Source organism: Thunnus thynnus, chromosome 16 (assembly GCF_963924715.1).
Source record: "Thunnus thynnus chromosome 16, fThuThy2.1, whole genome shotgun sequence".
In the NCBI taxonomy this organism is placed as follows: Eukaryota; Metazoa; Chordata; class Actinopteri; order Scombriformes; family Scombridae; genus Thunnus; species Thunnus thynnus.
This window is the reverse complement of record NC_089532.1, coordinates 19,040,268-19,067,984: the sequence shown is the minus strand read 5'-3', so window position 1 is coordinate 19,067,984 and position 27,717 is coordinate 19,040,268. Positions and strand designations below refer to the sequence as shown.

General features: G+C 40.0%; 1 protein-coding gene and 1 long non-coding RNA gene across 9 annotated transcripts in view; both read left to right on the top strand.

Annotated features, from left to right (window-relative positions):
* The window catches only part of LOC137199880 (ryanodine receptor 3-like), a 113,834-nt gene that overhangs the window by 46,232 nt on the left and 39,885 nt on the right, over positions 1-27,717 (top strand). For 7 of the 8 annotated variants that reach the window (XM_067614482.1, XM_067614480.1, XM_067614481.1 and 4 more), the window contains 21 exons: positions 1,030-1,246; positions 1,412-1,516; positions 3,792-3,895; positions 4,717-4,800; positions 5,085-5,244; positions 6,838-6,985; positions 7,097-7,302; positions 7,495-7,669; positions 8,071-8,279; positions 8,368-8,567; positions 9,174-9,240; positions 9,328-9,488; positions 9,611-9,776; positions 10,451-10,537; positions 10,962-11,188; positions 11,662-12,466; positions 12,877-13,077; positions 14,662-14,764; positions 15,424-15,555; positions 26,961-27,234; positions 27,429-27,543. In XM_067614482.1, coding sequence (XP_067470583.1) covers positions 1,030-1,246; positions 1,412-1,516; positions 3,792-3,895; positions 4,717-4,800; positions 5,085-5,244; positions 6,838-6,985; positions 7,097-7,302; positions 7,495-7,669; positions 8,071-8,279; positions 8,368-8,567; positions 9,174-9,240; positions 9,328-9,488; positions 9,611-9,776; positions 10,451-10,537; positions 10,962-11,188; positions 11,662-12,466; positions 12,877-13,077; positions 14,662-14,764; positions 15,424-15,555; positions 26,961-27,234; positions 27,429-27,543 — 3,946 coding nt within the window. The remainder of the gene's footprint in view (positions 1-1,029; positions 1,247-1,411; positions 1,517-3,791; positions 3,896-4,716; positions 4,801-5,084; positions 5,245-6,837; positions 6,986-7,096; positions 7,303-7,494; positions 7,670-8,070; positions 8,280-8,367; positions 8,568-9,173; positions 9,241-9,327; positions 9,489-9,610; positions 9,777-10,450; positions 10,538-10,961; positions 11,189-11,661; positions 12,467-12,876; positions 13,078-14,661; positions 14,765-15,423; positions 15,556-26,960; positions 27,235-27,428; positions 27,544-27,717) is intronic. The other variant, XM_067614478.1, reaches the window with a different exon arrangement.
* LOC137199882 (uncharacterized) lies at positions 23,021-23,727 on the top strand. Its single transcript, XR_010931868.1, has 2 exons — positions 23,021-23,152; positions 23,305-23,727. It is a non-coding gene; the product is annotated as an uncharacterized lncRNA (long non-coding RNA).

Below are 27,717 nucleotides of genomic sequence, written 5' to 3'. Positions count from 1 at the left end.
TTTTGTCATATTTAATAGCCTCATTGTTCTGTTATAATGTGACTTATGAAAAAAAAAGATTTTAAAAGTGTTAAAAGTGTATTTCCCATCTATTGTAGCCACAGATTTAAAGGAATAGTTTGAGATTTTGGGAAATATTCTTATTTGCTCTTGAGTTGAGAAGATTGATACCACTCTCATATTTATATATAAATCTACAGGCAGGGTGTATTAGCTTAGCTTAGCAGAGAAAGACAAAGCTATCCAAGAGAAAAAGCTAACCTAGTTGAAAAAGCAATGTAATGTTGAACTATTGCTATAAAAGGTATGTCTTCTTCTCAGCTCTAATGTTATTCACATAGTTCGTTCCTCTTTTCACAAGTCAAGAAATGAAAAAAATATTTTAAAATTCTTTTAAAGTTGATGTTTAGAAAAATTAAAACAAAAAAACTAAAGCAAATCTGACTACTAAGTTACAAAATAGTTTGTATTTTACTCATCTGTTACTGTACAATTTATGATTTTCTGATATAGCGCTCAGCATTTCACGTGGCAAGGGGCCCCTCCTGACCTCTTTTGTGTGGGTTATGACACCTTCAAGCTTGCTAGGTGAACCTGACCCAGTGAACAGGGTGAACATCTCTGTGGAGATAAATGTGCCAGAAAATGACAGACACACATCTTCACTACTCAATAATTGAGGGCTGCATCCAGAACGGGCTCAGTTGCGTCACAACTACTACTTGAGTAGCTATTTTGGGCAGCCTCAGGAGAGCCTCTTCACAATGATGGCCTGAGATGTTTTTTTTCACTCTCAGAGCTAAACTTGTCACTGTTAGGCACAGGCTGGAAATGATTGAAGTGGATTAAGAGGAGGAAAAGCATTTACTTTTAACTGTGTGTTTGGTTTTCCTTTCGCTGGCTGCTTCTGTCAGTTTTAGCTGTATGATTATCAGTTTTGTTCATTTATACTGCATTCATATAATGACCTTTTCCCCACTGACTATTAATTGAATAAGCCAACAGATGACCAACATTTTATCTCCTTAGGGTACGTTTCCTGTTGGGTGGTCGACATGGCGACTTTAAATTCCTGCCTCCGTCAAGTTATGCTCCATGTTATGAGGCTCTGCTGCCAAAAGAGAAGATGAAGGTGGAGCCGGTGAAAGAGTACAAGAGAGATGCGGATGGAGTCCGAGATTTGCTGGGCACCACTCATGTCATGTCACAGGCCTCCTTCATCCCCACACCCGTGGAAACCAGCCAGGTAAACTCACAGAAATAGTTATAGTGACTTAATTTCAAGACATGAATTTGTGTTAGAGCCTATGCAGAAAAGTACACAATAGCAATAAAGTACTGTACTGCAAGACAAATTGTCAAAAGTTCTCTCACAGTTTCATTCAGAACCATACTTTGCCTGTTTTTTTAGATTGTTATGCCACCTCATTTGGAAAATGTTCGGGACAAGCTGGCTGAAAACATCCATGAACTATGGGGCATGAATAAGATTGAGCTGGGCTGGTCGTACGGCAAGGTCAGAAAATGGAGATTGTTCCTTTACTTATATAATACTCTCACAACAAGATCATCACTCTGGATCAAAAGATTGAAAAGCATAATCCATACATTTTGCCATGTGTCTGGAGAAATAAACATCACAGTTACACATTTTCTAAACAAATTTGAGTTTAAAGGAAAAACAGCTTTAAATGCTTTAGTTATAGTATTAGAATTTAATCATCACAAAAGCCTGTACGTCATCTTGCTTTCTCTTTTATAATTTGCGGTTCACACCAAAAAAGAGGGTAAGTGGAAAGAACACTCTCATTTTCCATGATAGATGCTCTCCATACCATTCATTTAGATGCTTCATTCCAGTTTGTTTGTAGGTAGAAGATTCATTGTGTCTGTGTTTTAGTAAACAGTAAGTCATGAATTATGAAGTATTGGTTCACCCAAGGGCAGAACAGGATATTTTGGCAATTTCATCGCAGCAATAAACCAAGAGGAAACCTTGTATTTAAATTTTCTGCATTTACTTTTTCCTCTTTTTAAAGAAAACAATGGGTATTTAATTGATTACCCAAGAAACCTGCTATCACTTCCACATTGATTGAGAGGTCTTTCTAGCTGTCTTGCAGGGAGTCAGAAATGAAGATAGATATCACTCTCATGTCTGTGTGTTAGTTATGAAGCAACAGCCAGGAGATAATTAGCTTAGCATGAAGTCCGGAAGCAGAGGGAAACAGCTAGCCGGGCTCTGTACAAAGTTAAAAATTGCAATCAGCTGAGACTCCAGGAAGTTTCCTCTTTCCATTTGTGCACGGATCAAACAAACCAGATACAATGTGTTAATTAGTGAGCTCCAGAGGTGTTGGTAGGAGTTGCTTTGAATTTTTGAGAGAGCCAGGCCAGCTGTTTCTCTGTCTCCAGTCTTTATGGTAAACTAAGCTAATGTTCTCCTGGTCCTGATCTTCTCATCTAACTTTCAGCAAGAAAGGGAATAATCATATTTTTCAAACTGTCCAATTAGTCCTTTAAAGGTTTGTTCATATCAACAGCGCCAATAAACATAGAAGTAGAAAGCCTTCATTATGGAGTATTTTTGATTATGATTAGTTGAAAAATGCACAAAAGGATTACTTTTCATGATTACATCTTCAGTTATATATGTGATTATACCTACAAATTATAAAAGATTCATAATTGGTCCCTTTTTTCTGCAGAAGACTCACTGATGACTTTCTTGGTTTATTGCACATTAGCCAATGAATAACAAAAGTGACCTGTTTTGCCCTTAAAGGAACAGATGACAACACAACAACAGTATGTAACACAGCTCTTATGTCTATAATACAAACATACATGTATGAGCATCCTCCCTCTATTACTAATACATACTTCTATGCAGGAAACACCTTGACAGAATCATTAATATACGATGAAGATAGGTGGAACACCTGTTTATTAAAACAGAAATCTTTATTTTTTAATTGTCAAGAAGTCTTACTTGGAGTCAGAGGCACTACCAGTGGGTCAGTAGTGGTAAAATCTGTTGAGAGATAGCCAAGGTGCACGTTATCATATGTAATTGTAAATGTGGTTCTGCTGCAGCTCCTTCTGTGGTGTGTTATTCAGTGTGTTTAATTACAGTAGCATTCACAGTAGATGTGGTAAAGCAGAGAGAATAAGCAATATATTGTCTGTTGTTTAGCTGTGCTTGCATAAAATACCTTTTTCAGGTGTTGTTTGTTCCACAAATATAATTCTGTACAGGGAAGAACTGCCAGAGAAGAGATTTCCTGTAGAGTTCTTGTACTATTCACAAAAGAGCTGGCTGGTGTTCATTGGACCCACACACACAGCTGCATATCTGTACACAACCTTGCATGTTTTCTTGGTAGACATCCACCATTGCCATGCCGCCTCCTCTGAGCAGCATTGCCAAAGGGATTATTTGGCATAAAGTGCAGCCTCATGAGAGGCATTACACCCCTCACTTGGTATTCCAGTCATACACCTTTCTATCTTCCTCAAGAAAACATGCTCCCTCCTTCCTCTTCCATAACATGTTCACTAGAGTAGACCGTCTTATCACTGCAACCAGTAGCACCCTGTATTTAGACTACATTCCCATTCCCCTGTTAGTTCACAATAACATTTAGTGACAAAGCTATGTATTTCATATGCATATGTTTAGTAAACCTCCCCATATGATGTACATAACATATAGAGTTCCTGTGGAGCAACATAGCAGGTGACAGAGGGGGGTTGAAATGTTATTTCTCTGACTGTTCTTTTTCTCATAGATAAGGGATGATAATAAGCGGCAGCATCCATGCCTGGTGGATTTCTCCAAGCTGCCAGAAACGGAAAAGAACTACAATCTGCAGATGTCAACAGAAACTCTAAAGTATGTTGAGCATTATGGTTTGGTTTTCTCCACCATCATACTATTGTTTTTGAAGAGAAGAAGAAAGTGTGTGCTGGTGGGAAAGAGACAAAAAAGAAGAAAGTTAACAAAATTAGATTTTCTTTAAAAGCAGTTTCTGAACATTAAAACATCAATGATAGAGTTTGATATAGTCTAGTTACAATTTTAATGTTTTCTTTTTAAATAAATTAAATTCAGTATATATTATTCAGTGTGATAGTATACACTAATCTCCTATGTGTATATTGACATCATTCCTTAAAGAATGATAAATGCATTTATGCTTGCGGTCAGAACTTTCCATTTCCATTGTTGCACAAGCAAACAAGTCTTGCTGATTGTCAGTCCGTGGTCCTTTTCCCGCTTGTCAATGCTCTGCACAACACTTGCTTCTGCTTGTAACAGTCCCAGTGAGACCTATTACAAGTGCTTTACATAAACGCTCTTTAAATGATATAGGAGAAGACTATGGTTTGCTGTGATTAATTTTGATCTGTGGCAGTGGCAGACACATCTGGGTGACACTGATGGGTTTGTGAGTGACATCAAACTCATTTTTACTGTCACTTTGTCCTCTCATAAGGTGTGAAGAAAATTTGTCAAGAGCACTTCACGCCCAGTGCATTCCTCTGGGTATTCCTCAGCCTTTTTCTTCTGACAGATTAGGACATGCCCCCCCACCCATCTATTATCCCTGTTGGATCTACACGTACAAGCGAAGCGGAAGTAATGTTAAGATTAAACATAATCTGCAGAAAAGCTTCATTCATTCTGTCTCTGTATGTTGTTTTTCCCCACAGGACGCTGCTGGCATTGGGCTGTCGTGTAGTTCAGGTCAATCCAAATGCGGAGGACTCCCTCAAAAAGATAAAACTCCCAAAGAAGTGAGAGTGCACATTTACATTTGCTATACAAATTTTCTTATCCAAAGTTTGTTAGAAAGCTGTCTGTAGGTACAGATCACGATCACCCCAACAGTTAAAAAGATACAGCAGTTGAGAAAAAGATGTCACCATCAACTGAAACATGCAATACTTTAGCTTATCTACATTAAATGCAGAGATGAAATTGAAAATCAAAAGGTGTTTAAACCCAGTCCACAATCATCGGATATTCAGATGTTCATGACTGAGAGAAACATTTTTTTTCCATTATCTCTTTTCTGTAGCTACATGATGTCCAATGGTTATAAGCCGACTCCTCTGGACCTGTCTGACATAAAACTGACTCCAAGTCAGGAGCTGCTGGTAGACAAACTGGCAGAGAATGCACACAATGTGTGGGCCAAGGACCGTATCAAACAGGGATGGACCTACGGCATACAGCAGGTACAGTAAAAAAAACTTTAGTTTAGATGCATTTAAGGAAACAACCCTCTTTGTCTGTAATATAAAAGAGGCAAGTTTTTCTTCTGCTTCCAGTTTCGCTATTGTCTTATTTATGTGCTCGGTTTCTCCTTCATGGTTCATAAATTTACCTCCCATACAATCTATACCTTACCAGTGCACATGTCAGACAGTTTATTTAGTCTGACATTTCCTAGTTATACGTCATTATTCAACACACAGGAGGATATTCTGCAGTAAAGGGCAACAAGCCGTAGAACATATTGTACATAAAGACAGTGGATACAGCATGTCCCTTCTATCTGTTGAATGAAGTGCTGCAGAGATAGGCTAGTTTTTGTTAATTAGCTTATTAGGTGTATTTTGGTACTGTTGCTGTGAATTTGGTTATAACAGTCTCTATTTTTCCATTATGTAGAATGTGTCATCTAGGTTGAACATGAAAACTATACTTTTTTGATTAAATTGATCTTTAATCTAGATCAGACAAGTTCATGATGACATTGTCTTGGTGGTCATAAGTTGTTTGGTATTGGTATAAAAAAGAAAAGTTTCACATCTCTGTTATCTGTTTAGTCTGTTTGCTTTTCACTTAAAGACATAATTTATAGCACATATTGAGAAAAGATTTAATGCACCCTGCAATATATTTTCAAGTGTAATCATTCTTCCTATATTAGGTGAGCAAACGCTGATCTATCTTTGCTGTATTTTGCTAATAATGTGGAAAAAAGAGGCTTTCTGTATGAATTTGACAGCAGGGGTCTGGACAGCAGAGTGCTGAAATCTCCTGTAGGTTCAGAGTAACAGGCAAATATACCATGTAGATGACACACATGAATGATGTTAGTGTAAACTGGTCATTTTCTATTTGTTCCTGATCTGTCATTCTAACCAGTATAAGCAGTGAGAATATTGCATAGGTTACACCTACTAATATGTACATGTTAGTTTGGACATTTTGGCATTTATCCCAAAAACCTTTTGAAGACAAAGTACACACATTGAAGTAAATATTCATTAATTAATGTAAACTAACAATTAATTAACTCTCAATTTGAACTTTAACTGTTAGTATAGTCTACCAGTTAAACTTTACTGACCTTAAATTACCTAGACGAACACTGCAGGACAAATGTTTATCCATAACTGACCAGCTCTTTGGAAAAATATCACAGGATTTTCAATGAATCCCTTTAGAGATATGCGGGAAAAGCAGTAATTTCAGACCAAACAAACAACCTTGGATCTGCATAACCAGTACAAGATTTCAAATTAAGCCATACAAATCTTCTTAAGAAGTATTAATATTATACTTCCAGTGGGAGTGCAGCAATGGGAAATGACACGGGAAAAGATAAAGGATGTTATGAGCTGCAGTAGCCCGATGGCGATAAATGGCCAATTAACTTCTCAATTACTGGGATTGACAGCACAGTTGTAACAAACACAACAGTTGTATGATTGAGCTGGCTCCCTTGAGCTGGCCTACAATTGATAAGGTGAGCAGGGATACTTTGGAAATAGGTTTGTTGCAAAAGGGTGTTTAAAAGTTTCTCTCTCTGTTCCCTGCAGGATCTGAAGAGTAAGCGTAACCCTCGCCTGGTTCCCTATGCTCTGCTAGATGAGCGCACCAAGAAGTCAAACCGGGACAGCCTGCGGGAGGCTATCCGCACTCTGATTGGTTATGGATACAATATTGAGCCCTCAGACCAGGAAGGCGGTATGCTTGACCTATGGATGTAGCCTACGCCTTTCAAATTATACAGGATGAAATTAATTACACAATCTCTTCACCACCTCCTCTGACATTTTGGCTGTCTCTTCCACCCAGCAGGACAAGTGGTTGAGCGGCTCAGTATTGACAAAGTCCGCTTCTTCAGAGTAGAGAGGACGTATGCGGTGAAGACCGGGAAATGGTACTTTGAATTTGACGCTGTGACGGGAGGAGACATGAGAGTTGGCTGGGCTAGGCCTGGATGTAAGCCAGATGTGGAGCTTGGCACAGATGAGCTGGCTTTTGTCTTTGATGGATACAGGGTAAGCTGTCAATCACACCTAAATCAATCTCCTCTTCCTCTTGATTATTAGATTCAATACAAAGCCAAGTAAAGTAAAGAAAAAGTTAACTTGTTTCAATAGAAAGCTTGAAATTGAAACAAAAAATTAAGTTAGACATTTCTTGTAGTCTATACGCTATACTCTCATTCTGTGTGCTTGTACTGTACATAGGGCCACTGTCTGAACATGGGCAGCCGTTTGTTCGGGCGGTGCTGGCATGCCGGGGACGTGGTGGGCTGTATGATCAACATGGAGGACAAGTCTATGATCTTCACACTTAACGGAGAGATACTCATTACCACCAAAGGCTCTGAACTTTGTTTCACCGACTTTGAAACTGAAGATGGTGAGAAAATGTGTGTGTGTGTGTCAATGTGTGTGTTTGCAGAGCCCGTTTTAGAAGCTTTACAGTAGGTCAGGGAGTGTAAGACTGATAAGGTGATTGTAGAAAGAGTTGTGGTCGTATGCCTCGACATCTTCCTCACATCTTTTAATTTAAGCCTTCACATGCAGAGCAGGGAGCTTTAACCTAGAATGACCATGCTGGGGATATAAGTGAAAAATAAGTGGCTCCCTGTAAGGAAATCACCCTTATTTAATGTGACACTTGTAAATTGCCTTTTTGCAAAAGCTGGATTGATTTTCCCTCCCCTCCTGCTGTGTGTGTTCTTAGAGGCTTTATTCTCTCCTCCCTCCGCTTCTCTCCTCTTCACTCTCCCTCTCTAACTTCCTCTGGTTTTCCTACAGGGTTCATTCCGGTGTGTAGCCTCGGCCTGTCTCAGGTGGGTCGTATGAATCTGGGGAAAGACGCTAGCACCTTCAAGTACTACACCATGTGTGGCCTACAGGAAGGATTTGAACCCTTCGCTGTCAACATGAACCGAGAGCTCACCATGTGGTTCAGCAAGCGTCTGCCTACCTTTGTCAATGTGCCGAAGGACCACAACCACATTGCAGTACGAACCAACACAGTCAAATACTTACTGTTAGCAATGACGATAGTGGTGAATGGATGAATGCAAAGAATTTCTTGATTCTTTTCAGGTAACCAGGATTGACGGCACCGTTGACAGCCCCCCATGTCTCAAAGTCACCCACAAAACATTTGGCACCCAGAACAGCAACGCTGACATGGTGTTTTGTCGTCTCAGCATGCCTGTAGAGTTCCACTCCTTCTTCAAGTCTAGTCCTGTTGTAGACATGAATGGAGTGCATGAAGAGGAGTCCCTTAAAGTCAAACACAGGTGCTCACCTTCAACAAATCACAGCTTTAAAGGTACCCTGTGGAGTTTTCTTGTAAACAAAGTTAAATTTATACTCCATGTTTTCATAAAAACCTATTGTGTGTACCCCTGAGGCGTAATAAATGTGTTGGGTGCATATCCCTCCTCATAAAAAGTCTGCATAGTCAATAATTTGAAACCCGAATTGTTTACATTCATATTTACATTGGCCAGCAGTTGTTGTCTGCGTTGCATTTGCTGGCAGATCACTAAGTTTCTGTCCTCAGTCAAACAGTGCACATCAAGTGCATGTCCTGTGTGTGTGAGATACAGGAAAATGGGGACCTCATCATAACTAATACTGGTCGAAACCTCCACTAGGTATCTTTAAGCCATATTCCAGTCACCTGTGGGCTGCTCCTTAGAATTTACCTACCATGTTTATTTGCTGATCTACTGTAAAATTATTGACAATCATGACATCAAATAGAAAAGTTGAGTTTCATTTAGTCTGTGACTATTTGAGATAAACGTGGTGTGGTTATATATGTTTGTTTTATCAGTCATTGCTCAGTCCATCAACTATATTGTATTTGATTGACGCCTGTTGAATGTGGTTTCTGATAGATATCCACTGAGATCTGTGAGGCACAGTGATGAAAGTAGACGAGTGGACTACAGCAGCATCACTACGGTATTGAATAATCTTTTACATTTTTTTTCATATATTTTGGGTTCCAACACCTACAGTATTGGCTAACTCTTGTGTGCGTCATCACAGTATTACCACTCGGTGAGGGTCTTCGCTGGCCAGGACCCTACCTGTGTGTGGGTTGGCTGGGTTACTCCAGACTACCATTACTATAGCAACAACTTTAACCTCAGCAAGAACCGAACAGTCACTGTAACCCTGGGTGACGAGCGAGGACGGGTCCACGAGAGGTGAGACTGTTTTCTGGGAAACTTTTGCAACAATCCTCTTCTTGTGTTCAGAACAAAATATTTAACTACTACTGTATTTTATGACAAGAAGAGATTAACTGCTGATATCGACACTCTGATAGCGTGAAGAGGAGTAACTGTTACATGGTGTGGGGCGGCGATGTGACCAACGCTGCTCATGGCTCGAGTCGCAGCAATGTGGACCTGGAGATTGGCTGTCTGATAGACCTAGCCACCGGCTTAGTGACATTCACTGTCAACGGCAAAGAGATATCAACATCCTACCAGGTAATGAATGCATATATTGTGCAAACTAAAGGAATACAGCGCGCACTAGCTGAAGTAAATAAAGTCCAGAGTATAATGTTGTGATATGTTACAAAATATTTTAATTCTTTTTGTGAGGATTTGCAGATTATGCAGAGTTACTTTTAAGTTTGCTTGTGATTTATCCATGCATCCACCAATCAGTCAGCTTAGAATCACTACCTGTGTAACTGTCCATCCACTCTACTCTCTATAAACCCGTCTGCAGTTTATCATTTCGACTTTGAGAGTAAACTTATTTTCTGTCATTGCATGTTTTTCTAAAAGTGCAGTGATGTCTGCATTGTTGAATTTCAGACTTAGAATATGCCTGTTTCAGATGTACTATGTGAACTAAATTTCAAAGAACCTTTCGAGGGGTATAATCTTCTTATGCTCTACCTCACTGAAATTCTTTGTGGCTTCACCCAGCGCTGAGTCATCCCCGCCAGCCGACACTTTTGAATGATCATGCATACTCACTCACCCACAGACACACACACACACACGCACACACACATGCATACACTAAGTAGTGGAGTTTGATGATGCATCATTAAGCTGCTTTCCACAAGTCATGCTCTCTCGCTGCTGCTGCTCAAGCTTTTGATGTGAACTTCCTGTTTATTCATTTGCTGCTTTTTTCTCTGCTCCAGGTGGAACCGAACACCAAGCTTTTCCCTGCTGTGTTTGTGCGACCCACCAGTCCTAACCTCTTCCAGTTCGAGCTGGCTAAAATAAAGGTAGACTTCCTGAATTGTTCTGTAATGTTCCTTTGCAACAGCCTTATTGCATTTACTTCTCATAGTAAAGCTCATTTTACTCAATGCCTTACTATTTGGAGATGCAGGATAATCCACAGCTACACACCCTCCAGCTAGGTCCACTAGGCTACTATTTTAGCATGCTAATGTCTGCACCAAAGATACTGCAGGCCTCAGTAATAAGATGGGTAATTGTGTCATTTGCTGAGAGGTGAAAAAAAGGAGACTGTGTGACTGGAAAATGTCATTTGTTCGAACAACTCAAAATGACGTTCACTTCCAAAGCAGGACATAGTGAGTTTTAGTGTGAACGTCAGTGTGGGGAATGAGTGTACAAAACTTTTTAACATATAGTAATATTCCTTCAATCACACACCCATCCGTGTTTGTTTGCCCTCTCCAGAATGCCATGCCTCTGTCATCAGCCATCTTTAAGAGTGAACATAAGAACCCAGTCCCCCAGTGTCCACCCCGTCTATATGTTCAGACCATCAACGCAGTGCTGTGGAGCCGCATGCCCAACATCTTCCTCAAGGTGGAAACGGCAAGGGTCAATGAGAGACACGGCTGGGTGGTCCAGTGTGTGGAGCCCCTGCAGATGTTGGCTGTACACATACCTGAGGAGAACAGGTACAAGACATGTGCTTATACACTATATTCATTCATTTTCCACAGAAATTTGATAAAAGTAACTACAATTTTGATTATTAATGGATTCAAGACTGTTGGTTATACAAAACAAGCTTTTTAAAGACACCACTGCTGGTCTGGGAACTTGTGTTTGGCATTTTTTACTATTTTCTGATATTAAATTGTCAAAACAATGCACTGATTAATTAAAAAATATTAAAGAGATTATACAGTAGGAAAACAAATCATTAATTATAGCCTTACACCCAGCACATTTGTCTGGCATGGTGTTATGTGCTAACAGTGTGAAATATGTTGTTGTACACAAAACTAAATTTACTCAAAAGGGTTTTCTGTGTCACAATTTACTGCCCTTATTTTATTATCCTATGTGGCAAATAATATCTGTTTGGTCTCTAAATAAATAATAACATCAACGTGTATTTGCAATTATTCTTCCCTTCTTTTCAAAGGTGTGTCGACATCATGGAGCTGTCTGAGCAGGAGGACATGAGGAAGTTCCACTACCACACCTTAATGCTCTACTGTGCACTCTGCGCTCTGGGCAACACCCGTGTGGCCCATGCCCTCTGCAGCCACCTTGACCAATCACAGCTCTTATACACCATTGACAACCAGTACCTGTCCGGCATGTTACGCGAGGGCTTCTACAATGTCCTGATCAGCATCCACCTGGAAACAGCCAAAGAGGCACGACTCATGATGAAAGATGAGTTCATCATCCCGGTCACAGCCGAGACGCGCTCCATCCGCCTCTTTTCTGATGCCTCCAAAAAGCACCTCCCGCCAGGGGTGGGGCTTAGCACCTCACTCAAACCCCGCCTCAACTTCACTCCGCCCTGTTTCATCAGCATCAAACGAGAGCATCTGTATAGTCCCCAAATCCCACTGGATGCATTGAAGGAGAAATCAATTTCAATGTTGACAGAGGCTGTTCAAGGTGGTGGGCACCATATCCGTGATCCTGTAGGAGGTGGCGTGGAGTACCAGTTTGTGCCAATCTTGAAGCTCATTAGCACCTTGCTGACTATGGGTGTACTAGGTAGTGAGGACGTTCATAAGATCTTACTGCTCATTGACCCAAATGTGTTCAGAGAGACACGTGAGGAAGGAACCACGGGTGCCACAGACAAGGAAGGACTAACAGGCGCAGAGGAGAAGGCTGTGGAAGCTGGAGAAGAGGAGGCAGCCAAAGAGGCTAAACAGCCAATGAAAGGACTTCTTGAGAAGAGGCTGCCTGAGCCTGTCAAACGACAGGTAATAATGCGCACACATGAACAGATCTAGAATCATCTTATATGTGTTAAACCACTTAAGGTAAATTGCCAAAACATGTAAAATCAATGAATATCTTCATCTGCAGATACCCATTCACTGCTAAAGACTAACACAGCTGTGCTCTCAATCACATGCACCATAACTGCTCCACTGTAATAGACCCATTCAGAAGTCAGTCAAACATGAAATGGCCCTGTCTCGCATTGAACAAATGATCTCTTGAGTAAAAATGTCTCTTTAATAAGTGAGACAATGTGAAGCCATAAGGCTGTTTGTACGTATTCCTTGCAGACTTGCTCCTAACAGCTGCCATCAAGGTGTGTAACAGTGATGCAACGCTATTTGTGCTTGTGCACTCGCATGTCTCCTCCCTCTTGTCTGTTCCCCAGATGTGCGAGCTGCTTCACTATTTCTGCGACTGTGAGCTGAAGCACCGCATCGAGGCCATTGTGTCCTTTTCTGACAGCTTCGTCTCCAAGCTTCAGTACAACCAGAAGTTCCGCTACAACGAGCTGATGCTGGCCCTCAATATGTCTGCAGCTGTTACTGCGAAGAAAACCAAAGAGTTCCGCTCACCTCCTCAAGAACAGGTGAGACAAGGCCATAATCACTGCAGGGTTGCTAACAAGGATGTAAAAGCAGTTAGAAACAGTGTTGTAACTAATTATATGTATAAAATAGTTTTGGGTGAGCAGCTGTTTCCACTAATTCACCAGTTCCCAGTATCTAAGCCAGCAGTTCCCATAGTTTTTTAGTGTCTTAAGGCAAGGCTAAGGGTATTTTTTTTCTTTTTACTGTACATTTTAAATAATAATACATTTAAATAAGCAAAAAATAAGCAATTAACATAAAAATCTCCATATTAAAGATACTTTAAAATATGCAGTTATGCCACACCTAGGACTGGTGATGACAGCTCAAGGTTGGCTGTCACAGTAACTCAATGCAAAACAGTGAATGATGTTTTGTGCATGTTTTTCAGCCTTGAAAAATGGAAGTTGTTTGAACGGAATGAAAGAAATACATTTATCCTATTCGCATACTTAATTTTCATTCATTGTTTATTTTCAAGTTCAATATTTATCTGCAAATCTGAACAGAAACATAAAGTAACTGACCTCTGTTTTTTCATTGAGAATAGGTCCATATTATTGCACTCAATAATGATATTAGTCCATATATGTCATATGTGACTTCTGACATGGATGGCGGTACACTGTTACACACCCATGAAAGCCATTTAACTCTCTCTCCTTTGTGTAATAAAAAGATACACTTTCAACTGGAAAAATCTACATGCTCCAAGATTACAGTCAGCCTTAGGCACTGTAAGCCTTCTGCTGCAAACTGGGGTAACACCACATAAAGAGCATTTGCGGCATCTTTCACAAGAATTCGCACCTCGTTTCTTGCGATTCTGACAACTCACATGTCTGCCATGTGACCTCAGTGATGCTAGTGTGACGTAAAGGTGCAAATCAGCCACAGAGAGTAAATGCCAGGAACTGTGCAGCAGTCAGAAGTGATAAATCTTATAATAAAGTACATGTTAATCTATAACTGTCCTCAAACAAAGCCTACAGGCTCTCTGCTTCAAATGATGCATGTAGCTGGATGATTCATGTGGGACATTTTATATAACTTCTGTTATTTTCCACATACATGGCCAATTTCTCTCCCCACTCTCTGATTCCCTTTTGGTTTTTGTATTCTTGAATTCCCTCATTTTGGCTCTATGACCCAGAGTGAATTACAGCTGGCTCTCACTCCGAATGTTCCTGAAAGCACTCTCTTTGGTGTGTATGTGTGTATTAAAAAAAGCCTCACGGCGAATCCATCCTCCTTGTCTGTGGTGTCACTGCTCCAGTGAGAGTGCACGCTCAACTGCATATACAGACACACACATATCCCCATAGGGTCACAGCTGGATATGGAGTTCAGCGCTTCACAGCTACTTTAATGACTTGTCATGGTGTCCTTCGGTCTGTGAGGGCCGAGGGAGAATAAGCCACTTAAGCTGTTTTTTTTTTCTGTGAATCCTACAGTGAGATCAAATCATGTTCAGAGACTAAAGAAGGGAAGAATTACCAGTAAGGAGTTAAAGAAAAGAGGTCATTTCATTTAGGTATTTAGGTTTATACATGCATATGTGTTCATTGATATTCATATTTTAGATCAACATGCTGCTGACCTTCAGTATGGGTGAGGACTGTCCGTGTCCAACAGACATCCAGGAGGAACTCTATGATTTTCACAACCAGCTGCAGCTCCACTGTGGTGAGAAGAAGATCACTGTCTATGTAAAATAATTGTGTTTAATATGATACAATAATTTCGTAACGTGATCAATTCTAGGATTAATTGCAAAAATTTGGAGTAAAACAGGCTGAATTGGCAGTGTGTACGGTAAATGAGGCAAAACTAGAAGAAAGATCGGTTTAGATTCAATGCTTTTCAGATGGAAAAGGTAAAAAACATACAGCATACGGTAACTGTGCATTTTAGCTGCTATATCTTGAGCTGTCAACAACAGCTGAATTGTAAAGGCACTTACTCCATGAAATGCTTTCTTTTCCCCTCTCTGCATCTCTCTCTGTGTCTCGGCAGAGGAGTTATAGTTCAGTGCTCAGATTGCTTTGACATCTTGATGTTTTGATAAATAATTGAATTGCCCAACCCTCTGTGGCACTACCGATCTAATAGCAGTCTAAGCCCTGCCGCAATAGCGCCAAACTCTCATGGCACCCTCCACACAAAGAACAATAAAAGACGACTTGAAATTGTCAAGAAGTCGGAGAAACTATACAAACCACAATACACATCATACACATGACATGTCTAACCCAACAAGAGACCCAAGCCTGACAGAGATATTGCTTTAATATGCTCTGCGCTCCATGTGTGCAGTGTTCTATCTATATGTTTGTGTTGTGTAGGAATCCCTATGGAGGAAGATGAAGACGAACTAGATACATCTATTAAAGGTCGCCTCCTCACCCTGGTGAACAAGATCACAGGACAGCCTCATAAAACGGAGGAACCCACAGAGAAAGAGCAAGCGGCACCATGTGAGGAAATCTCTGTTTTAATTGTGTTACTCAATAATATTAGTGATACTGTACTGTACATACTGTATCATTATACTTCCATCTGGGTGAAACACTTTTCTGATTGGAGATTTGGCACATATTTAGCTCTTGTTAATTAAAATTAGAATACATTTTTTTATGCTTTTACTCCAAAGTACAAATGTCCAAAACTTGAAAGAAGTCCTTGAAGTTGATGTTGGATTTGTATAATGGGTTGCACAACATTTGTTACCTTCCTTTAACAGCACAAGCACTCAAAGCACATTTTATCCATTTACTCCCCACTGCATTCTGCTTGTTTATGGTGTGTTTCGCCTCTTTTTCTCTTTTTGTCTGTGTCTCTGGCTGAGAGAAAGGGGGAAAATTAAAAGCCCGGGCTGCTGTATTGTCGCACTAGCACCCTCAGTCTCTCTTCTGTTTGTCTGCCAGTGTCATGTGGACTGAGTCACCGGGTGGGAGTCATTTCCATTTCAATTTCTTTTCAATTTCATTATGGTAATATGGAGCCGGTGGAAGAGAGGCTCCAGAGTGAAGAGCATCTTCCGGGAGACGAGAGAGAAGAGATGAGAGAGAAAAAAAAAAAAAAAAAAAAAAAAAAAACTGGTGATAAAACCGAATCCTTCACCTGATTAAACCAATAGACACACATGCGTGCGTGCACAGGCTCAACTGCACAAGTGTGAGCACACATAAGAACAAAACCATTTCAATCACTGTGCTCAATAACTGGGGTGACACAAAACTATAAAAGCAGAACAAGCTGTATCTAATTTTCTGTCTCAAGTGCCGCTTTGTTGTTGACCACCAATCAAGTCGCTGATTGCACATTATTGCTTAACTGGTAAAAAACAATTCTACCTCGTTCTGATGGCCTTTAATGTAGAACACAGTGTGTCATTTGAAACGGCTGTTCACAGTTGGATATTTCGAGTTTTATTTATTGTCTCTGTTTACGGCAGTCATTTTTCTCTTATATATGACCTTTTCTGAGAATTACCCTATTCTGGCAATAAAATAAGACATGTGTGTCTGCCTCTTTTGCCAAGATATGGAATAACTAATGTGAAATTTATAACATCTGAAAATCCTTCTGAGAATCTGTTAGAAATCTTGCCATTGTCATACCATCCCCGTCTATTCTTGAAAGTAATGCTGGCAACAAGAAGTGGCCAAATTGCAGATGGGTAAATTTGGGATGAAATATGTGTTGCTGACTGCGGACGCTGAAAGGCAATCTCTCCACTGGGGTTTGGTTTGACCCTGACGTGGAGCACAGAAGACCACTGCACCGATCTCCAAGGAGCAAGGCAGGATGAAAATAGAGGAGTGTGTATTTCTTCTTAAAAGACTGCTGTGGGTGGTGGTGATCTCTGCAGGGTGTTGTGTAAGTGCTGATTGATTAGAGAACTGGTTTGTGGTGGCAGCTGCAGTTCAGGAGCATCACTTCTACTTTTGCAACAGCTGGAGGCGTCAGAAAGTGAGGGAAGGGATTGAAATAATAGTGAATTATTCTCTTATGTAAGTGTTTTTCTTTGAATAATTTTGTGATTATATATGTTGATAGCAAGTGTTAAGTGGCTTGGAAGTCATATTTGCCTGTCTCTTTCATAGTGGGGCTGTTTTCTTTCCTTTTAGTGTCGTTTGTGTACAAGACACAGTGTATGGTGTCAAGACCTGGCTCAAGGGACAAAAGAAGGACAAAATGTGGAGACCACACATGACTCTTAAAAGTACAATATATTTAAAAAGTCATCAGTAATGTGTGTATTGTGTGGATGTGTGAACATGTACGAGTGTAAGAAAACAAAAGTCCAACCAAACCAAGTTACCCAGAGAGGTGAGGAAGACTGACTGCTCAGGCACATATACAGTATATGTGAGCAGTCACACCAACCCAGATTTCAGCCATCGCTCCAAATGAACCACTCCTATTATCATAAGCTGTCTGAATTACTAATGTCCTAAATTTTGAAGGCACAATAGGATCACCACAGAATGCCTCTCCATGAGGAGCCCACCCCCTAAGCAAGAGGTCATCCTGGATGAAATACTCCAACCTAACTTTTCTCACCTGAGAAGCAGGTAAAACTGAGTCGTACATGTTCCGTCAGAGATTGGTCCTGTTTTTGTTCTTTCACCAGCTCTGAACAAGAAACAGAAAGACCAGTTGGCACTGACAAAGCAAACTTTTTTACATCACAAAACCTTTCCAAAACCACATCACTATCAGTCAGAGCAGCAGTCATTGCACGAGTCATGGCACAGACTGTAGACACAGCTTGCTCTGATTCAGTGATCCCTTGCAGTTCTGGAGTACAGACTGTAGAAACCACCTGCTCTGGTTCAGAGACCTATGGAGGTTCTAGGGATGACGAACATGTCTATTGTTTTGTATTGACACATCAGGTATTTGTGTACTGTCTGGTCTTACGTCATCTGGCCACACAAAATGATGTCAGCTCCTTAAACTGGCAGTACCGGACGAACACCAGCCTCCACGTCTCCCTGTTTCAAATCACAGGACAAAAACATTTTATGTGCAGGCACAAAAAACAGTTTGCAGACCCATCCTTCTAACTGGAACACAGCTGTGTATGAACCTGGAGAAAAAGACAGGATTTCCTCACTCACAAAGGTATGCAAATCTCCTGAGTCCCTCAAAATTCTGACTGGAACTTTCTTGTCACTCCCAATTAGCCCTACAAAGCCGTCAGACATGAATGGAGCATAACCCGAGTCAGTCTCAGGGGTGTCTATTGGCTTAACCTGCATTTGAAATGGAGCCACCAGTTCTGCTGCGTCACCAACTGTGGGATTAGGAATAGATACGGCTAAACAAGCCAACTTCACATGGGATATTTTGCTTTTTTCTTTTAGCAAAGGACATTCTTTTTTCCAATGACCCTTTTGATGGCAATAATTACACACATTTGGATCACTTTTTTCCTGTAGGCTGCTGTTCCAACTTGGGAGACAAAGAATCTGCTTTTTGGGATTTGTCACTATTATACTGCTCACCAAAGATACGCTTGTGTGTCAACACATATTCATCGGCTACCACTGCAACCTCACCAGAACATGTGACTTTGTGTTCATTAATATATGTTGCGATGTAATTGGGCACAGACTGTTTGAACTGCTCTAGAACAACTAGATCCCATTATTTCCACACCAGATGAAGAGCACCAGCAATTACAATGTGAGATCAAATCCTGTGCAAATTCCACATGTGTTTGTTTACCAGTCTTTCACCAACCCCTGAAATGTTGGTGATACGCTTTAGGAAATAACTCTATGTGCCTTCAAGACAGCTGATTTTACCATATTGTAATCTTTACAGTCCTCAGAATATAGAGTGGAGTAAGCCTCTTGTGCTTTACCTGTTAAGGAACACTGAAACATTAAAGTTTGATCCTCATCTGGCCAGCTTCTTGAGTCAGCAACACACTCAAACATACAAAAAAGTTTCTACATCTTTTTCATTAAACTTTGGCAGCATCCTCAAGTTACTTGCAACATCAAAATGTGAACCAGTGGTTTCCTCATTTAAAGCAGTTGCAGACATTTTACCCTTCTTAATCAGTGCCAATTTTTGCAGTTATAAATCCAATTTCAGTTGTTCCCTTTTGCATTTAATTTTTTTCCAACTCCTTTTCATGTTCTAACTTCAAAAGCAGCAATTCTTTCTGCTGTTCAAATGTTAACCCAGCCATAGTAGTACCTACACCACTCTTACCGCCCCCATCAATCAGCACACCAAATTCTTGCAAGTTAGCCTTTATGATACTCTTCAGGTTTTCCTTTGTACATTTGGGCTCAACTTTAGCAGAGTAATGCTGAGCAATCTTCATCAACTGTTCCTTGGTACATTGCTCAAGTAAATCATCAGAAGGAGACTGAATGAAATCTTCCACAATGTTCGCCATAACCACCAACCAAATCTAGCAACTAGATAATCAAGTTGAGGTTAACTCTACAAAAACCTTTGCCCTGTTCAACAAGTGGCAAAGAACTGGAGTCTCCTCATCCTAAAGTAACCAGTAAGATGAACTAGCTTGTCTAGTCTTCAGACAAATATTTGTGGCACTGGAGGACAACTGCATACAAACAGCAATACAATACATTTATTTTAAAAAAAAAAAAAACCTTAATGAAGTATGCAGTCAGTTCATCAGTAATGTGTGTAGAGTGTGGATGTGTGAACATGTACGGTGTAAGAAAATGAAATTTAATCAACATTTTTTAATTGAAAAAGACAAGACAGAAGGTACATGACCAATAGATTAATTAAGTTAGTTGTCATGAGGCAGTAGCATTACATGAAGACAAAACACAAACAACTGTATGTTAGAGCTGAAACGTTAATTAGTCTTGTCAGTGTTTTGATTTGTTTTCTTATTATGTATTTGATGTAATGTTAGTATAGTTTTGTTTCATTTTGTTCGGCATAGGATGAATTTTATGTGTTTGTGAATGTGTGAAAAGTGCACGTGACATTTGTTTGTGTATATTATGAAAACCAGAGTGAAGAAGATATGATATATTCTGTGCTGTGACTCCAGCTATAACTTCTCCTCCCCCCTGTCATCTTCCTCCGTGACACCCTGGAGATACAAAAGGCACTGTCATCATTGCCATTATTTCATATAGATGAAGTAAAAGGATCGCAGAAGTTGTTTTCTTCCTCTGATGAATGGTTTATCCACCAAAATCATTTAATGTGCAGACATGATTACTTGCCTTGAAGAAATCTGTGTGTGTGAGAGAAAGCACAGGGATTGTTTGTGATCTCTCATACCATGAAAACAGCTGGCTTCCATCAGTGTAACTCTAGACAGGTCAGATTTGTTTGTTGGGGTGTAGTGAGGGGAAAGTGCTGGAGGATAGTGTTTAAGAGTGAGACAGACAGAGGGGGAATGAGCCAGTGTGCATGATACTGTGACAGAATGAGAGTCAGGTGATGTGAAGCATGTTGGCTTAGATGGAGAAGTGCTGCTTCTCATTTTGGAGCAAGCTGGTGCTTCTGCTCTTTCTCTGACACCCACGCAACTCTCAGCGGCAGGATCAGTTACCGCTGACTGCGACATTCTGCTGGCTCCCCAACCATCACACAAAACACACAAACACACCCTTGCATTGATTGACAGCCTGGTGTCAAATACTCTTTGGAAAACCAACAGATCCAATCAACCAGGGGTCTTAAAAACACAATCACCTAATTGCAATACTTTCAAGGAAATCAATCCTATGTAAATGGCTCCATCTTTTATGGTTCTGAACTGTTTAATTGATGTCTGTCTCTTCTTTGTGTATTTATATCCCAAGAACAGACACACAAATACACCCATACATCCTTTTGATCCAGCTTTAATGAAGCCTTAAGGGTAACCCACTAGGGTTGGATATCACGTCCTTGCAGAAATGTAGCCTTTATTTACAATAATAAAGCGTTATCACTCTCAGGAACCGATAAGGACCTGGTTTGTGGATTCAGTTCCAATTTGGAACCGGATTTTGGTTACTAACCCTGTAATCCACGTATGAGTGATCCAAACAAATGTCTCCATTTAACCACAGAAGCAGAATATGGTACTGTACAAAACTATTAATACCTCGTCCCTTATTCTTTATATAACAGGGCTTCTCTTTCGCTCCACTGAAAATGTGCCTTTTCATGAATGAGCACTCCGAGTGTGTTTTCTTTTCCACAGAATAGAAGAAAATAACTGACATTGCTGAAACACAGCTGATTGCCCTTCCTTTAGAAGCAGACTTGTAGAGGTGGCTGATACTGTACTTGCGTGCAGTTCTTTTAGCTCAAGTGGAGCCACGAGAAAGACTTTGAAGGGGCTGTCTGTCTCTTTTTATTTTGTGTTCAAGGACTTATTTGCATCACTGAGCTAGTTTGGGAATACAGCCTTTGAATCGCATCTCTTTTTGTTGTGCTCAAGTACGAGTTGTGTAGAAATGGGAGCACCCAGTCAAGTGGAGGGATTTTTACCTTTAGTCTAATAGAGCTTTGTGTTTGGGTGTGTGTTAATGTGTGTCTACGTGTGTGTGTGTGTGTGTGTGTGTGTGTGTGCTGTGTGTTTAAGGTAGATGTGCTTTAAGGTGGGATGCCATGTCATGTTCATATTTTCCTCTTAAGGCCAATGATGATACATGGTAAGGATTGCAGCGAGCACTGTCGAAGCAAGTCACCATTTGCCATTTGAAAAGCAAATCTTATCTGACTGTTGTAAATAAAAAAAATTCTGTATTGTTTGAACTAATGCATCCCTTCATGAGTGACTCTATAGTCACACAGCTGTATTTCCTTTATTATAATCAGCATTATAAGTTTAGGTAATAATGTAGATGGTAAGTATTAAGTATACTGTAATATGCAACATTAAAGGTCCAGTGTGTAGTATTTAGTAACATCTAAAAGAACAGACTTGGTAAAAATTGAATAGATCATTTATAAGTATATCTTAATTAGTGTCTAATCAGCTGAAAATAATAATTGTTGTGTTTTCGTTACCTTAGAAATAAGCCCTTTATATCTACATGGGAGCGGGTCCCCCTCCACGGTGGCCACCATGTTGCATCCATAGACTGCATTTATACATCCATGATAGACTGTATAAAAATAGGTTGCATCAACATGTTTCTACAGTAGCGCAGAACAGACAAACCTAACACTGGCTCCAGTGAGGGCCTTACGCGTTTTAGATTAAGTGGGCGACTACTGGAAATGCACCGGTTTTAAAACAAAGAAGAACGGACCAACATTTTGTATTATGAGAAGTTTTTGAAACCAAAATCTGATAAATGGAGGATCATACTTATTTAGAAAATCACAGGAGCGTGAAATGTTATCGTCAAGGAAACGAAAACTCGAAGAAGGCATAAAACGAGGATAAACCCAGATGGAAATCCCTGATGAGAGAAATGTTTGCAGACTGATGCCGAAGTATCCTGTTTACTGCTGGACAGGTAAGAGTGTAATGTATATTTATTTTGTCCCGCTGCCAATGGTTCAAAACCTAGATGATGTACAATGTTTATTAGTAGTACATTAGTTTCCCTGAAAAGAAACGCCGCCACGTAACGTTAAATATTAGCACACTTTAGCCTCAGTTTGTGCCTCTCACGGAGCTGGTGGTCTGATAGAGACAACAGGGAGGCGACGTCGTACTAATAACCCAATTATTTACTCATTTTCTGTGGCAGTAAGACAACTAATTGTTTGATAACTAAGATATTTAGCGCTGGTGATGTGCTAAAGACAGTGAGTCAGAGTAATGAGTTAGTGTGAAAGATAAACTGAGGAGAAGTCTGCTCATCACCGAGTTAATACATCCTGTTGTTGGGATGAAAATCTGCATGGAATAAGGTTGAACAGTTTCTGGTGAGCGCATTAGATAGATAGATAGATAGATAGATAGATAGATAGATGATTTATAATAGTAAGTTCATTCATTTGTGCTGTTTTATTTTTCTCAGGCACTATGGGTTGGCATTATTCACCATGTCTGTGACATTCACACCCACCATATCAGAAGTATTGCAGGCCAAGTCAGGAGAGGTCTAGGTAGGTGATACACATTTGTTTGCCTATGTAGCATATTAACTTACCCTGTAAGTCCTACTTTTAGTTAAATAGCACTATTTTCACATGTACAACTGTATAAAATGTATGAAATAGTAAATTATCTTCATGTGTAATGGTACTGTCTTCCACAGAAGCAGTTTTCCATGCAGCTGCTGCTCTACACACAGCTCCTGGAGCAGATGAGGAACAGCAGTGCCAGTGAATCATGGGTGTTGTTCCTGCCATGAGAGCATCTTCATCCAGAGTAGTAAATTGAATACTTTTGGTGTGGTTTTGGTCTGACCCTTGTCAGCTATTATATGTGCAGCAATTTGACTGCTGGAAGGTGATCGGATTAGTTTAATCACACTGCTTTTAGTGTTCAAACAGACTAATGATTTCATAGATTATTCTGTCTTTATGAGAATCAACTCTGAAGAACACAGAATAAGCTGTCAATATGTTTGTGTTTGAACAGTAAAAGCTGCATGTTTATGTTATCCTTTTATTGTCCACATTGAAAAGGATGTCCAAAAATGTTTCTGTTAAATAAAAGATATTTTTATTACAAATGTCATCATTCTTAGTGTTGTTTTTTATATTTTTATTTTCTGGTTCAAACTAGTGAATTACAGTTAACATAACCTGAAGTGGCAATGAAAATTAATCCATAACATGTACTACAGTGCCCTGTTCTGAGGATCAGTGGTATTCCAACTTCACTACTGTTTTATGTTGCTTTATAAATATAAATAATGACAATATAAATTAATGGTGGAAGTGGTAATGACAATATACTGACTGCAGAGAAATACTGTCATTGTATAAGTATATATTAATATGTTTATCATTGCAGTTATCACAGCACATCTGATGAATATCTTTTATTTGGTAAACTTGCACATTTAAGTTGAACAAATGTGAATATATAAACAAAAAGTTTAATAATTATCCAGAAAATATAGAAAATGTATAGAACAAGTATAAAATAAATAAAATATCAGAAATGTAACAAATAAATATGAGATGATTTGATGCCTTGATGATGAACAGGCAGGTGTGTTAGTACCTGAGATACTGTGTGGATGTTCCAGAGGACCTGGAGGGAAACTCAGAGGCCAGGTGTGAAACTAGTGTGATGAACGGGGGATGACAAGTCAGTTTCCCTGGCCTAAAGAGCCATGCTGTCAATAGATGAAATGTCTATAGGCAGCATAACGGTACTCCCGGTTGTCATCCCAAGGCTTCCTGGTTTGGCCAAATACCATAATGTCCTCCCAGTACCGCCTGTGAATGCATAAAAAGCATTTTCAAGACAGTGCTAGGAGAAGTGTGGTATTATTATTACACAATCTGCAGGGTACTGGCCACAGCATTTCCTCTCCAGGTCTGTAGGCATAGATACAGTTACTACAAGTACACCATGGTACCCCTGGCACTCCAGCAAATGGTGGGACACCATGCTGGATTATATAATCATTCAGTAGTGTTGCTGATGTTTTCAGTAGCCTCTTTTATATAGAGAACCCGCATTATAGCTGTAAAGAGGATCCAAGGGGAGGACATTTCTCTTCGTTTGATAACGTTAAAGGTTGAGTTAAACTTTTCTGTCGGCTTCCTGACTCATTTTAAAAAGACGAGAGAAAGAGAGCGAGAGCAGCTGTGGTCGAGTGAGCTAGAGGGTGAATGAAGAGAGGGAGCGCTAGTAACGTTAGTGGGGAAGCTGGTGAACCAGATCGATAAACGTTATTTTCTGATTGTTTCACAGCGGTTAGCTTCTTAAGCACAAACACACCCACACACCTCTTCAACCCTGCAGCTGTGCGCTGCGCCGCCTGATTTGGTCAGAATATGGGCTAAACAGAACAGTGAGGCGGATTATAGGCGCTGTATTCCCGCCTTGAACAGGCTGTGTAAAAGGAGCTTCTGACTCACATTACACTGATAACACATCAAACTATACAGACTACAGTAATGTAAAGCACAGAGCTGCTATGTAAATACCACTTTGTGTTGTATTGGCATTTTTAATATCATGCAGGACGGGTAGGAATATGATAAAATAATTGTATAAATGACGTCACAAACCTCAGTCGCTTCGGTCCCTTTGGAAGGTTTCCAGCCTCTTCCCCTGCTTCCACAGTACCGGTGTTTGTTCTCCTCCCTCGCCTGGCCCTGTCTGCAGCAGAACCGCTAACTCGCCCTCTTTCTCGCCCTCTTCCTCCTCCTCTAACCTCCAGTACTTGACTCTGCAAACGGATAATAAGATATGTAACGTTATCCTGCCAACGCTATCTCGCTATCAGTAATGTAGATTTTGTAATAATGCCTAACGTTAGAATAAAATAACGTAGGTTTTGTTTAGCATGACGTTGCTAATGTTAGCTTGTATTACCAAAACAATAAAACACTCATAACTGCTATCTTACTTGTGAGCTATAACCTATAGTATTATAGACTAAATAATTAAATACATCTTCACCTCATCGCTTGACTTGTTAGAAATGCTTGAAGTTGTCATGGACAATGACATCTTCAGCAAATAGCTTCTTGTCCTTGAAGGCCACCGTAGCTTCTGGAATCTCTCCAAAGTCTTAGGGAGGGGAGGGGTGAGCGGCGTAGTGCTTCAATCTAGAACCTCACTGTTAGAGGCGGCTAAATACCACACATATTACACACTGGACCTTTAAAGCTGCACTAATCAATATTTTCATATAAACAATGGATCAAATTACTGTGTGTAGCGTGAAAGGTCTCACTAGTAGTAATGAACCCACAGATAATTATTACCCGACTCTGCAGTTCCCCTCAGCTCTATGGTGCATCATCTTTCAGCTCATTGTTTTGCTGTTACGCCCGCAACTTTATTGTTGTGGTTCACTCTCACTACTCTCATCAGTGTTGTTCCCACACACAGCAGACAGCAGGAAAAAAAGCACTGATAAACCAACTGTATGCTACCTGCCCAGCAGCAAACAGCAGACAGACAAGGTTACCAACAGCCTGTGAACATAGTGGAGCACTTAGCTGGTAAAGAGCCAGATATTTCCCTCAGGAATTGGTGGAGAACAAAAACAGAGCTAAATGGAGAGTGAATATTAGCATTACATTCCTCAGGTGACGAGAGATGTGACTCAAAATTAATGCTAATATTGAGATGAGAAAATACTGAAGCACACTGATTGATTTGCAGCCTTTATAATGCTAATGTCCTGTGTCAGCTGGATGTGTAGATAAGCGACTGCTTGCTAGCACACTTACTACAAGAACTTAATAAGTTTATAATATATAATTATTGTGTTAACAGCTTTTTGCACTTGTGCCAATGGCCAAACAATTATTGCTGATTTAATTATTTTTCAGAATATAATTTTCATTTATCTCTGAGAAGAGTATGATGTTTGACTTGAAGTGACCTCTCACCTCTTAGGAGTCATCCCCATAAATTTAATGACTTTTAAGGGTTAACAGCTATTACAAAATATATAATGTTAACACTTGATGGCTTACAGTTCCTCTGTGTAAGGAAAACACATTTGTTTTAAGTCTATTATAAGACATATCTGACCCAATAATAGTCAGTCTCTAGTCATTTAGGTGATTTTGCTGGTTAAATGTTCATTAAGACAAAAGTTAAACATTTCGAGTCAGGTAAGTTTTTTAATTGTTCAGTTGATCGGTTGAAATATATACTAAATATATTAATTGTAATGGAAAAAATACTTTATCAAAAAGAAAGTGTTTTATATGTTTGATAACATTTTTTAAAACAAAAAATATCAGCCATGTTCACCAACTTTCCTTGCAGCCAATCTGAAGGAGTTGATCTCCCAGACCATGGTCAGCTGGGCCCAAGAGTGTCACATCCAGGACCCAGAGCTGGTCCGCAAGATGTTCAGCCTGCTGAGGAGGCAGTATGACAGCATTGGAGAGCTGCTCCGGGCCATGAGGAAGACTTACACCATCAGTGCTGCCTCCGTCCTTGACACCATCAACCTTTTAGCCTCTCTTGGTCAGATTAGATCTCTGCTGTCTGTTCGTATGGGGAAAGAGGAGGAGAAGCTAATGATTGATGGACTGGGGTAGGTTGTGGCTGCCTCAGTGAAGCTATGCTTGGGTTAAATGTGTTTTAGTTACTGGATCAACTTTTATCCTAAATACAAATCATTTGTATACATTTTGGTCTTGATAATGCTAATTTGGCACAGTATTGAAGTGCAATGTGTCTTTTAGAGAACATTAAGTCATTTCATGTCTGGTCTTTTCTTCTTTCCAGTGACATCATGAACAACAAGGTGTTCTATCAGCACCCCAACCTAATGAGAATACTGGGCATGCATGAGACTGTCATGGAGGTCATGGTCAATGTGCTTGGTGGAGACAAATCCCAGGTTTCACAACTTCTACTTTTATATTTACCTCTGCTTCCACAGGCTAAAGACGCACCCACAGAGTTCACTGCGCCACCTTGACAGAAATGATGTCACTCACGTAGAAAGTTTGTGTTTTAATTCAGTGTTACATGTTATTGTTTGTGTGTGGAATATGGTTGCAGGGTGAGGGCA